Below are 13,956 nucleotides of genomic sequence, written 5' to 3'. Positions count from 1 at the left end.
GTCTCTCTTTTTCTCTGTCACTCTCTCTCGCGGTCTCTCTTTTTCTCTGTCACTCTCTCCCCTGGTCTCTCTTTTTCTCTGTCACTCTCTCCCCTGGTCTCTCTTTTTCTCTGTCACTCTCTCCCCTGGTCTCTCTTTTTCTCTGTCACTCTCTCCCCTGGTCTCTCTTTTTCTCTGTCACTCTCTCCCCCGGTCTCTCTTTTTCTCTGTCACTCTCTCCCCTGGTCTCTCTTTTTCTCTGTCACTCTCTCCCCTGGTCTCTCTTTTTCTCTGTCACTCTCTCCCCTGGTCTCTCTTTTTCTCTGTCACTCTCTCCCCCGGTCTCTCTTTTTCTCTGTCACTCTCTCTCCCGGTCTCTCTTTTTCTCTGTCACTCTCTCCCCTGGTCTCTCTTTTTCTCTGTCACTCTCTCCCCTGGTCTCTCTTTTTCTCTGTCACTCTCTCCCCCGGTCTCTCTTTTTCTCTGTCACTCTCCCCTGGTCTCTCTTTTTCTCTGTCACTCTCTCCCCTGGTCTCTCTTTTTCTCTGTCACTCTCTCCCCCGGTCTCTCTTTTTCTCTGTCACTCTCTCCCCCGGTCTCTCTTTTTCTCTGTCACTCTCTCCCCTGGTCTCTCTTTTTCTCTGTCACTCTCTCCCTCGGTCTCTCTTTTTCTCTGTCACTCTCTCCCCTGGTCTCTCTTTTTCTCTGTCACTCTCTCCCCCGGTGTCTCTTTTTCTCTGTCACTCTCTCCCCCGGTCTCTCTTTTTCTCTGTCACTCTCTCCCCTGGTCTCTCTTTTTCTCTGTCACTCTCTCCCCTGGTCTCTCTTTTTCTCTGTCACTCTCCCCTGGTCTCTCTTTTTCTCTGTCACTCTCTCCCCCGGTCTCTCTTTTTCTCTGTCACTCTCTCCCCTGGTCTCTCTTTTTCTCTGTCACTCTCTCCCCTGGTCTCTCTTTTTCTCTGTCACTCTCTCCCCTGGTCTCTCTTTTTCTCTGTCACTCTCTTCCCCAGTCTCTCTTTTTCTCTGCCACTCTCTCCCCTGGTCTCTGTTTTTCTCTGTCACTCTCTCACCCGGTCTCTCTTTTTCTCTGTCACTCTCTCCCCTGGTCTCTCTTTTTCTCTGTCACTCTCTCCCCTGGTCTCTCTTTTTCTCTGTCACTCTCTCCCCTGGTCTCTCTTTTTCTCTGTCACTCTCTCCCCTGGTCTCTGTTTTTCTCTGTCACTCTCTCCCCTGGTCTCTCTTTTTCTCTGTCACTCTCTCCCCTGGTCTCTGTTTTTCTCTGTCACTCTCTCCCCTGGTCTCTCTTTTTCTCTGTCACTCTCTCCCCTGGTCTCTCTTTTTCTCTGTCACTCTCTCCCCTGGTCTCTCTTTTTCTCTGTCACTCTCTCCCCTGGTCTCTGTTTTTCTCTGTCACTCTCTCACCCGGTCTCTCTTTTTCTCTGTCACTCTCTCCCCTGGTCTCTGTTTTTCTCTGTCACTCTCTCCCCCGGTCTCTCTTTTTCTCTGTCACTCTCTCCCTTTGTCTCTCTTTTGATCTGTCACTCTCTCGCCTGGTCTCTCTTTTTCTCTGTCACTCTCTCCCCTGGTCTCTCTTTTTCTCTGTCCCTCTCTCCCCTGTTCTCTCTATTTCTCTTTCACTCTCTCCCCTGGTCGCTCTTTTTCTCTGTCACTCTCTCCCCCGGTCTCTCTTTTTCTCTGTCACTCTCTCTCCCGGTCTCTCTTTTTCTCTGTCACTCTCTCCCCTTGTCTCTCTTTTGATCTGTCACTCTCTCGCCTGGTCTCTCTTTTTCTCTGTCACTCTCTCCCCTGGTCTCTCTTTTTCTCTGTCCCTCTCTCCCCTGTTCTCTCTTTTTCTCTGTCACTCTCTCCCCTGGTCTCTCTTTTTCTCTGTCCCTCTCTCCCCTGTTCTCTCTTTTTCTCTGTCACTCTCTCCCCTGGTCTCTCTTTTTCTCTGTCACTCTCTCCCCTGGTCTCTCTTTTTCTCTGTCACTCTCTCCCCCGGTCTCTCTTTTTCTCTGTCACTCTCTCCCCTGGTCTCTCTTTTTCTCTGTCACTCTCTCCCCCGGTCTCTCTTTTTCTCTGTCACTCTCTCCCCTGGTCTCTCTTTTTCTCTGTCACTCTCTCCCCCGGTCTCTCTTTTTCTCTGTCACTCTCTCCCCTGGTCTCTCTTTTTCTCTGTCACTCTCTCCCCCGGTCTCTCTTTTTCTCTGTCACTCTCTCCCCTGGTCTCTCTTTTTCTCTGTCACTCTCTCCCCCGGTCTCTCTTTTTCTCTGTCACTCTCTCCCCTGGTCTCTGTTTTTCTCTGTCACTCTCTCCCCTGGTCTCTGTTTTTCTCTGTCACTCTCTCCCCTGGTCTCTGTTTTTCTCTGTCACTCTCTCCCCCGGTCTCTCTTTTTCTCTGTCACTCTCTCCCCTTGTCTCTCTTTTGATCTGTCACTCTCTCGCCTGGTCTCTCTTTTTCTCTGTCACTCTCTCCCCTGGTATCTCTTTTTCTCTGTCCCTCTCTCCCCTGTTCTCTCTATTTCTCTTTCACTCTCTCCCCTGCTCTCTCTTTTTCTCTGTCACTCTCTCTCGCGGTCTCTCTTTTTCTCTGTCACTCTCTCCCCTGGTCTCTCTTTTTCTCTGTCACTCTCTCCCCTGGTCTCTCTTTTTCTCTGTCACTCTCTCCCCTGGTCTCTCTTTTTCTCTGTCACTCTCTCCCCTGGTCTCTCTTTTTCTCTGTCACTCTCTCCCCCGGTCTCTCTTTTTCTCTGTCACTCTCTCTCCCGGTCTCTCTTTTTCTCTGTCACTCTCTCCCCTGGTCTCTCTTTTTCTCTGTCACTCTCTCCCCTGGTCTCTCTTTTTCTCTGTCACTCTCTCCCCCGGTCTCTCTTTTTCTCTGTCACTCTCCCCTGGTCTCTCTTTTTCTCTGTCACTCTCTCCCCTGGTCTCTCTTTTTCTCTGTCACTCTCTCCCCCGGTCTCTCTTTTTCTCTGTCACTCTCTCCCCCGGTCTCTCTTTTTCTCTGTCACTCTCTCCCCTGGTCTCTCTTTTTCTCTGTCACTCTCTCCCTCGGTCTCTCTTTTTCTCTGTCACTCTCTCCCCTGGTCTCTCTTTTTCTCTGTCACTCTCTCCCCCGGTGTCTCTTTTTCTCTGTCACTCTCTCCCCCGGTCTCTCTTTTTCTCTGTCACTCTCTCCCCTGGTCTCTCTTTTTCTCTGTCACTCTCTCCCCTGGTCTCTCTTTTTCTCTGTCACTCTCCCCTGGTCTCTCTTTTTCTCTGTCACTCTCTCCCCCGGTCTCTCTTTTTCTCTGTCACTCTCTCCCCTGGTCTCTCTTTTTCTCTGTCACTCTCTCCCCTGGTCTCTCTTTTTCTCTGTCACTCTCTCCCCTGGTCTCTCTTTTTCTCTGTCACTCTCTTCCCCAGTCTCTCTTTTTCTCTGCCACTCTCTCCCCTGGTCTCTGTTTTTCTCTGTCACTCTCTCACCCGGTCTCTCTTTTTCTCTGTCACTCTCTCCCCTGGTCTCTCTTTTTCTCTGTCACTCTCTCCCCTGGTCTCTCTTTTTCTCTGTCACTCTCTCCCCTGGTCTCTCTTTTTCTCTGTCACTCTCTCCCCTGGTCTCTGTTTTTCTCTGTCACTCTCTCCCCTGGTCTCTCTTTTTCTCTGTCACTCTCTCCCCTGGTCTCTGTTTTTCTCTGTCACTCTCTCCCCTGGTCTCTCTTTTTCTCTGTCACTCTCTCCCCTGGTCTCTCTTTTTCTCTGTCACTCTCTCCCCTGGTCTCTGTTTTTCTCTGTCACTCTCTCACCCGGTCTCTCTTTTTCTCTGTCACTCTCTCCCCTGGTCTCTGTTTTTCTCTGTCACTCTCTCCCCCGGTCTCTCTTTTTCTCTGTCACTCTCTCCCTTTGTCTCTCTTTTGATCTGTCACTCTCTCGCCTGGTCTCTCTTTTTCTCTGTCACTCTCTCCCCTGGTCTCTCTTTTTCTCTGTCCCTCTCTCCCCTGTTCTCTCTATTTCTCTTTCACTCTCTCCCCTGGTCGCTCTTTTTCTCTGTCACTCTCTCCCCCGGTCTCTCTTTTTCTCTGTCACTCTCTCTCCCGGTCTCTCTTTTTCTCTGTCACTCTCTCCCCTTGTCTCTCTTTTGATCTGTCACTCTCTCGCCTGGTCTCTCTTTTTCTCTGTCACTCTCTCCCCTGGTCTCTCTTTTTCTCTGTCACTCTCTCCCCTGGTCTCTCTTTTTCTCTGTCCCTCTCTCCCCTGTTCTCTCTTTTTCTCTGTCACTCTCTCCCCTGGTCTCTCTTTTTCTCTGTCACTCTCTCCCCTGGTCTCTCTTTTTCTCTGTCACTCTCTCCCCCGGTCTCTCTTTTTCTCTGTCACTCTCTCCCCTGGTCTCTCTTTTTCTCTGTCACTCTCTCCCCCGGTCTCTCTTTTTCTCTGTCACTCTCTCCCCTGGTCTCTCTTTTTCTCTGTCACTCTCTCCCCCGGTCTCTCTTTTTCTCTGTCACTCTCTCCCCTGGTCTCTCTTTTTCTCTGTCACTCTCTCCCCCGGTCTCTCTTTTTCTCTGTCACTCTCTCCCCTGGTCTCTCTTTTTCTCTGTCACTCTCTCCCCCGGTCTCTCTTTTTCTCTGTCACTCTCTCCCCTGGTCTCTGTTTTTCTCTGTCACTCTCTCCCCTGGTCTCTGTTTTTCTCTGTCACTCTCTCCCCTGGTCTCTGTTTTTCTCTGTCACTCTCTCCCCCGGTCTCTCTTTTTCTCTGTCACTCTCTCCCCTTGTCTCTCTTTTGATCTGTCACTCTCTCGCCTGGTCTCTCTTTTTCTCTGTCACTCTCTCCCCTGGTATCTCTTTTTCTCTGTCCCTCTCTCCCCTGTTCTCTCTATTTCTCTTTCACTCTCTCCCCTGCTCTCTCTTTTTCTCTGTCACTCTCTCCCCCGGTCTCTCTTTTTCTCTGTCACTCTCTCTCGCGGTCTCTCTTTTTCTCTGTCACTCTCTCCCCTGGTCTCTCTTTTTCTCTGTCACTCTCTCCCCTGGTCTCTCTTTTTCTCTGTCACTCTCTCCCCTGGTCTCTCTTTTTCTCTGTCACTCTCTCCCCTGGTCTCTCTTTTTCTCTGTCACTCTCTCCCCCGGTCTCTCTTTTTCTCTGTCACTCTCTCTCCCGGTCTCTCTTTTTCTCTGTCACTCTCTCCCCTGGTCTCTCTTTTTCTCTGTCACTCTCTCCCCTGGTCTCTCTTTTTCTCTGTCACTCTCTCCCCCTGTCTGTCCCTCTCTCCCCTGTTCTCTCTATTTCTCTTTCACTCTCTCCTCTGGTCTCTCTTTTTCTCTGTCACTCTCTCCCCCGGTCTCTCTTTTTCTCTGTCACTCTCTCTCCCGGTCTCTCTTTTTCTCTGTCACTCTCTCCCCTGGTCTCTCTTTTTCTCTGTCACTCTCTCCCCCGGTCTCTCTTTTTCTCTGTCACTCTCTCCCCTGGTCTCTCTTTTTCTCTGTCACTCTCTCCCCCGGTCTCTCTTTTTCTCTGTCACTCTCTCCCCCGGTCTCTCTTTTTCTCTGTCACTCTCTCCCCCGGTCTCTCTTTTTCTCTGTCACTCTCTCCCCTGGTCTCTCTTTTTCTCTGTCACTCTCTCCCCCGGTCTCTCTTTTTCTCTGTCACTCTCTCCCCTGGTCTCTCTTTTTCTCTGTCACTCTCTCCCCCGGTCCCTCTTTTTCTCTGTCACTCTCCCCTGGTCTCTCTTTTTCTCTGTCACTCTCTCCTGGTCTCTCTTTTTCTCTGTCACTCTCTCCCCCGGTCTCTCTTTTTCTCTGTCACTCTCTCCCCTGGTCTCTCTTTTTCTCTGTCACGCTCTCCCCTGGTCTCTCTTTTTCTCTGTCACTCTCTCCCCTGGTCTCTCTTTTTCTCTGTCACTCTCTCCCCCGGCCTCTCTTTTTTCTCTGTCACTCTCTCCCCCTGGTCTCTCTTTTTCTCTGTCACTCTCTCCCCCGGTCTCTCTTTTTCTCTGTCACTCTCCCCTGGTCTCTCTTTTTCTCTGTCACTCTCTCCCCCGGTCTCTCTTTTTCTCTGTCACTCTCTCCCCTGGTCTCTCTTTTTCTCTGTCACGCTCTCCCCTGGTCTCTCTTTTTCTCTGTCACTCTCTCCCCTGGTCTCTCTTTTTCTCCATCACTCTCTCCCCCTGGTCTCTCTTTTTCTCTGTCCCTCTCTCCCCCGGTCTCTCAGCCATCTCTGATCCAACGTGCTGCTCATATCCTTTCTCAACATGGCGTCGTCATTGCCAAGGCCTAACGTCGGCCCCCAGGGGCTATTAAGGAAATATATCCATTCATTTTGCAAGATATTCATTTGGCAAAACAACGAGCCTCGAGGGGAACTTGTCACGAACGCTTATATTTCCATTTGACAACCTTTTTTCGCCTGCTTAATGTTTTGTTTGACTGGAATTCTTGTTTCATGGCCTCCATAAAAGTTGTCTCTGATTCCCACATGCACTTGATTTTCCGTGTGAGTAGCCGATGCTAGATCTTTGTTTACAGAGAAAAGAGGGTGACATTAATTTGAGAACATTTTGTTTTTGACTTAATGGCATAAATAGTTCTTAGCTTGATTAATAAATTAACTGCAGATTCCCCCCCCCCCCCCCCAGTCACACAGTAGGCTTTACAAGTAACAGTTTCTGAAAAAAATGTGTCAAGCAATGCTTGTGCAAGTTACGTTTTCGTTTAGTCCAGCTGCTACAATATCAGCTTCTAGAGAAACATTTTTGGGGATGAGAGAGATAGAGAATTTGTCTCACCATAAAATGTCAAGAGAGCATGAACCTGATGCTTTGTTAATAGTCCTGAGTGAATTGAGAACTACTCTTCGTTTCATCTTGGCAAGCTCCTCTGTGTATCAGCCCATAGTACCCAATTCATTCAGGGGATTTATGGAGTGGAACCTTCAAGGAGGTCTGATCTAATTCTGTCTTGTTCAAAGCCAACGAGAGCAATGTGCTGCACTGCCTCTAGCCAGACCATTATTATGATTGGATTTATGACTTTCAGCCCAAAGTCATTCACGTCTATTGACCAGATCTTAATGGAGATTAATCTCTTGAATGAAGCCAGGAGAGGAAATCTTAGACAACAACGTATTCCACCTCTGAACCTCGCAGGATATCACCCAACTGTGGAATACGGAAAGTTTCACGACTTACAGCATTAATCTCTGCTTTTTTAATAGATCTATTGCCATTTTGAAACGCATTAGTCACTCACATCGGAGAAGTGACGTTAATGAAATGAACTTCGCAAACTTCCAAAAAAAGAAAGTGGGACTGTGGGAAGCTAGACGCATTAGCGGGGCAATTTGTCAGACTTGGGAACTGTGGATTCAAATGAAAGGCGTTGAGAACGAGCTTAACTCATTCATGGCCAAAGACGTCTTTGACGTGTTATCAGGAATAGCCATCAGGGCCAATGACGTGTTTGACGTGTTTTTGTTTTTATTAGTGCAGCGCGTAGTTCAAACACTTCCCCAGCCTGTGACATGTTATCAGGTCCTTAGCCTCAAAGGCAAGCCGACAACACGCGATCAAACACATACCGCAGCTGTTGTTTTGAAATGAGCAGGAGGAAAAACAGAAAACAGAGAAACGCGCTTCCTTGTGAAGTTGTGCAGAGAGGAGAAACGCCATTGAAACGCCCCTCGGCGCGCTGCACGAGCCATATGCTGCAGGGCAGCGGACATCGATCGTTCGCGGTAGTCAAACCCGTGACCAACATGATCGATCCTGGTCCCTCGACCCCGTTCCTGTGTCCCAGCCCGAAAGAGACGAGACGGAGTCACAACTGTGTGAGCAGGAGGAGAACAGCAGCCTCGCCACAGAAATGGCTTTCACACAGAGCGAAGCAGCACGGCCACTTTCCTGTCGAGGGCGAGGAAGACTGGATTCCAATGCGACAGGACCCGGATGATCTCGCGGTAAGGAGTGTGTGTGTGTGTGTGTGTGTGTGTGTGTGTGTGTGTGTGTGTGTGTGTGTGTGTGTGTGAGAGAGACTACACTGATCTCTGCATTCTATTCTATGATCACACTCACTCACACTGAGTAAACTGTATTGTTGAATGTAAAAAAAGCACTTTATGTATATATATATATATATATATATATATATATATATATATATATATATACCGTAATTTCCGCACTATAAGCCGCACCGGAGTATAAGCCGCAGCAGCAAAATTGCCTGTTTGTTACATATATAAGCCGCACCGGACTATAAGCCGCAGGTGTTTTAATGTTTTTTTTTTTTTTTTTTTAATTGTGTTTTAATGTTTAATTACCATATGTAAGGGTTCATGCACAGAGGGGATTGTCGGGAAAGAGATGGCTGTTTGAGGAAGCTCCCATTTATTAACATTTCAACAAAACAACATAACACAACACCACCTGTGTTTTTTTTACAGTGCACACAGTGTCCGCGGTGTGGTGAAAAGAGGGCAAGAGAGGAAATTAAAACAGAAGTGGATTTTTAGTTAGAAAGAGTGCTAAAAAAGAGAGATTTTTTTTTTTTTTTTCAGAAAAAATCCATAGATAAGCCGCACCGTTATATAAGCCGCAGGGCCAAAAAACGGGGAAAAAGCCGCGGCTTATAGTCCGAAATTTACGGTATATATATTTTTTTAATTTGTGTCATAACGAATAATATTTACATGTCTGATGTCAATACAGTTCAAAATAAAATAATTGAGAGCGAGTTCTGCCTGAGATTGTGTGATTTACAAAAATGCCATTTTCTGCAATTTATCTTCTCAGAGAGACCTTTTTGGTGAAAACAGGGTGTATATAAATGGCTATAAGTAGAGTACAGAACATGCTAAAAGCTCACTTTTTTTTCCCTGGTGAACCCAGAGACGTACATCTTCATTTTGAGGTATTGCAAATCACTTTGGTGCTAATAGATAATTTACTGTGGGTCTTGAAAGATGACCAACAATTATGAAAATCTTTGGCCTGTGCGAAATATTGGCAGTCCTAAACTGGCCATGAATGAGTTAACTGTGATCTTTTGGGCTCGTTCAAAAATTTTTTTTTTGGTTTGTTTTTGTTTACTTTGTTAATCGAGTATTTAAGAAATTTACCATGAGAGGAAGGGGGTTGTGGCCACATTTACCACTGGTACAGGGTTGTGGCACGAGGCGAAGCCGAGTGCTATAAACCCTGTACCAGTGGTAAATGTGGCCACAACCCCCTTCCTCTCGTGGTAAATTTCTTTTCTACAATAGCTACCACATAATATAAAAAATACACAATTGTAACATTCAATTCATTTATTTACAATCATTACTGGTTTCAGAATACATTTATCCTTCCGCCACAGAATATAGTTCCATACACAAGATCAATGATTGCACTAAACATTTAGTTGCCTTTGAGCCAAAAAACAACTAACCTATTCCTTAACGGGATTCACGTTCTTTGTTCACTTCACCTTCATCTTCATCTAACCACTGCTCAAAACTCAATCCACCCAGTAAATCAAACGTTACTACGAAATCGGACATTTCCTTGTTAGAGATTTGTAGACTGACAGGCTAACAGTGGGCGGAGTCAGCACAGGTGTTCTTCATTCATCAGGGAGCGGAGTGATACTGCGGTTGGAGCCGAACTGTAGATTGTTGGCCTATTTACCACTGTTGCTAGCCAATCAGAATCCAGTATTCACTCATGCTGTTGTAGAATTTCTGTTTTTCTCCCATTTTCTCCTCAATTGTGCTTGGCCAATTCCCCCTGCTCTCTCGGTCGTTGCTCCACGCCCTCTGCCGGTTTGTTGTAGGCTATGACATGCTTCCTCCCATACATTTGCAGTCGCCAGCCGCGTCTTTTCAGCGCTTGGGATGATCGCATACCCCACTGGCTTTTTACCTCTACACTACCCAGACGCCCCCTGGTGGTAGGTGAGTGCTTTTTACCTCTAGTCTACACTACCCAGACGCCCCCTGGTGGTAGGCGAGTGCTTTTTACCTCTACACTACCCAGACGCCCCCTGGTGGTAGGTGAGTGCTTTTTACCTCTAGTCTACACTACCCAGACGCCCCCTGGTGGTAGGCGAGTGCTTTTTACCTCTACACTACCCAGACGCCCCCTGGTGGTAGGTGAGTGCTTTTTACCTCTACACTACCCAGACGCCCCCTGGTGGTAGGTGAGTGCTTTTTACCTCTACACTACCCAGACGGCCCACTAAGAAAAATGATATGATAAGCAAAGGAATGGAGAGTTGAAAAGAGAAAAGGAGGAGAAAGGAAGAGAGGTCACTCACTCTTGTCCTGTTCAGGAGGCTCCAGGATGTCGCTCTCTGTGTCACTAGGGATATGCCAAGGCTGTCTGATGGCCTGTAACTGCTGGTAAAACTCATCCTGAAATATGACAGGAGGAGAGTTGAGGAGAGGAGAGGGGAAGAGAGGAGGAGATGAGAGGAGAGGAGTGGAGAGGAGCGTAGAGGAGAAGAGAGCAGGAGAGGAGGAGAGGAGAGGAGAGGAGAGGAGAGGAGGAGAGGAGAGGAGGAGAGGAGAGGAGAGGAGATGATTATTGCATTAATTCAGCTCTGAGAAAGAGGAAGAGAGAGACAGAAGCATAGGTTGGGGGGGGTCAGTCTCAGTCTGTTTACTTCTCCATCTCTTCATCCATCTAGATATATATAATTTATATACACATCTTCTTCCTGGGCTTATAGAGAATGAAAGGAGAACATCTGGAAATATGTATTCAGCCCAGCTGCAAAATGTCATTTAGCAACTTTAGATGGTGGAATGTCCAAACAGAACATCAAATCTCAACTCATTTCAAAACGTCTCGGCGGCCAAACACAGACCTTCTCTCTTTCCTCCTGTTAAAGCCTATAATGGTATTACACGGAAATCTGCGATGACCCCGTGAAAGAGAGCAGCAGGTCGAAGAAGCGAATCGCACACAAACGCTCACTGGCAACACATGCATGTCAGAGCCAATAGCGCTATACAGCTGTTTTTATTTTCTGTTATAGCACGAGTACACCTCTGAGTATCGCCCCGCGGGGGCAAACACTTAATGAATAAATTGCCCCGTGCTCTCTTGCGAAAGTCTTTTATGTGTTCTTCTTTTTCAGTGCTAAAAGGTGACGCAGCGCTCCACACAGCCAGCAGGGGGAAAACTACAGAGCAGCTCAGGGATGAGTAGAAACGCAGCCCCCTTTACATCCCTTCTTTTTTTAAAGCGTTTATAACTGTCTGTCGTCAGACCTATTGCAAATAGTTAATAGATCCCTTGTGACCGGCACTTTTCCTGAGTCCCTGAAAACTGCAGTTATTAAACCCCTACTAAAAAAGCGTAGCCTTGATGCATCGGTAATCAGTAACTACAGACCAATATCTAATCTCCCCTTTATAGCCAAAATAATTGAAAAGGTTGTTTACCTACAACTCAATAGATTCCTAACCTCAAATGATCTCCTAGATAAACTCCAATCAGGCTTTCGCCCCCATCACAGCACTGAAACCGCGCTTACTAAAGTCATAAATGACATCAGAATGAACACAGACTCAGGCAAAAATTCGATTCTAGTGCTACTGGATCTTAGCGCTGCATTTGACACTGTTGACCACTCAATTTTATTGGACAGACTGGAAAACTGGGTTGGGCTATCGGGTACGGTCCTCCAGTGGTTCAAGTCCTATCTTCAAGACAGGAAGTACTTCGTCTCCATTGGCAATTACACATCTGACCTAACTAGGATGACTTGTGGGGTGCCTCAAGGATCCATTATGGGGCCCGTTCTCTTCAACCTTTATATGCTCCCTCTAGGCCTAATTATGCAAAAAAACAAAGTAGCCTATCATAACTATGCAGACGACACTCAGTTGTGTATAACTCTTTCCTCAGCTGACTATGCCCCCATAGAATCATTGTGCCAGTGCATTGATCAAATAAATAACTGGATGTGCCAGAATTTCCTACAGCTAAACAAAGACAAAACTGAGGTGATCGTGTTTGGCCCCAAAGAACAAAGGCTTAAAATCACTGTACGCCTTGAGTCTCTATCCCTGAAGCCTAAGGATCAAGTCAAAAATCTTGGAGTTATTATTGATTCCAATCTCAACTTTAACTCCCACATTAAGTCAATTAGAAAATCTGCTTTTTATCATCTTAAAAATATAGCAAGAATTAGGGGATACATGTCCAGACAGGATCTAGAAAAACTAATTCACGCCTTCATTTATAGTAGGTTAGACTACTGCAATAGCCTTTTTTCTGGTCTCTCCAAAAAAGAACTTAGGCAACTTCAACTCATTCAGAATGCTGCTGCTAGAGTTCTAACGAAGACTAAGAAAGCTGATCATATCACTCCAGTTCTTAAGTCCTTACACTGGTTGCCAGTGTGTCAGAGAATAGATTTTAAAATACTGTTATTAGTCTATAAATCACTTAATGGCCTAGGCCCAAAATACATAGCTGAATTGCTCCCACGCTACGAACCGTCTAGAACTCTTAGGTCAACAGGGTCCAGCTTATTAACTGTCCCTAGGATCAAATCAAATCACGGGAAGGCTGCATTTACCCACTATGCTTCTGCTAGCTGGAACAAATTGCCTGAAGACCTCAGATCTGCCCCAACCTTACTTACTTTTAAAAATAGACTAAAGACTTTTATGTTTACCGTCGCTTTTAACTGCTGACAGCTACTATGCAAACCCAATGAGTCCTCTATAAGTTTTAGCTCTTTCTGCAACTGCTGCGCCTGTTGCTTATTGCACTTTTTATACTCTTTTTTTTTAGTTTTGTTGTGATGCTTTTAAATGTCCATTTTATTTTCCTGTCAACCATTCTATGTGCTTAATGAAGTTGCTTAATGCACTTTTTATACTCTTTTTTTTAAGTTTTGTTGTGATGCTTTTAAATGTCCATTTTACTCTCTTCTTTTCTTTTATTTTCCTGTCAACCATTTTATGTGAAGCACTTTGAATTGCCTCTGTGTATGAAATGTGCTATACAAATAAACTTGACTTGACTTGACTTCTTTCCTGTACATCCCAGTGTTCTTCTGCAGAGCTCCAGCATCCCCCTCCACCCTCTCTCTAAGCAGGCCTCCTTTAGTGGCTTCAGCCCTGGCCCGACACGGGGACCAGGATCCCCCTCCACCCTCTCTCTAAGCAGGCCTCCTTTAGTGGCTTCAGCCTAGCCTAGGTAAACCCAGCCACCACGTGACCTGCTCTCTCAGTTCCCAGTCACATAGTGACTGAGAACAGGTCTGAGAGCAGGTCACGTGGGGGATGGGTTTACCCAGGCTAGCTTCAGCCCTGGCCTGCACGGGGACCAGGTGGCCTCAATAAAAAAGCAGAATCGGTGCTGCTGCTGTGGTGTTTTTGATAATCTCACCAAGGCGTCAACCGACGGAGCTGTCAAAGGCATACAGAGAGGATTGTGAAATTCATGCCCCACCATTATGAATAAAGCCCTCAAAAAAACAGTTTTGTATTTAACGGTGCCGTGAAGTAGACCATGAAAGGAGCTCGAGAGAGAGAAATCCCATTGAAAAGTCTCCGTTTAAGCCAGACACATTTTTCCACGGTGAAATGACATCCTACTGTACAGACCTCCACCACACGGCGCTAAACCCCACACGATGCACGTGTGTGTGTGTGTGTGTGTGTGTGTGTGTGTGTGTGCCCGTGCGTGCGTGCGCACGCGCGTACGCGTATGCACGTCTTACTCTCAATCTCCCTGTGTAAAGACTCTCATGTTCCACAGCCGACTTGACTTGGGTTCAGCCTCGGCCTATTTGACACTCACCGCACAATTTCACGAACACCTTACAATAAAGCCGGGGTGATTTTCAAGATCATGACCTGAGGTTTAAGACCATTTCACCCCCATGTTTTACACACTGTTACACACAGTAGTTCTATTCCATCGCTAAATGACCCTTACATAGACTAAATAGAGAAACTACAGCATCTACAAAATGGAGACATACTGTAATATTTAGGCTTCAGGAC

At 46.6% G+C, this 13,956-nt stretch overlaps 1 protein-coding gene across 1 annotated transcript in view; it reads right to left on the bottom strand.

Moving 5' to 3' along the window:
* cUnh8orf34 (chromosome Un C8orf34 homolog) overlaps positions 1–13,956 on the bottom strand; it is a gene marked incomplete at both ends in the record, with an annotated part of 154,815 nt that overhangs the window by 6,878 nt on the left and 133,981 nt on the right. Inside the window, one exon of the mRNA XM_083662925.1 lies at positions 10,245–10,341. Coding sequence (XP_083519051.1) covers positions 10,245–10,341 — 97 coding nt within the window. The remainder of the gene's footprint in view (positions 1–10,244; positions 10,342–13,956) is intronic.

This window comes from Poromitra crassiceps, assembly GCF_964638095.1.
Source record: "Poromitra crassiceps genome assembly, chromosome: 2".
NCBI classification, from domain to species: Eukaryota; Metazoa; Chordata; class Actinopteri; order Beryciformes; family Melamphaidae; genus Poromitra; species Poromitra crassiceps.
Note: the sequence above shows the minus strand (reverse complement) of the source record. Positions and strands in the feature narration are given on the sequence as shown.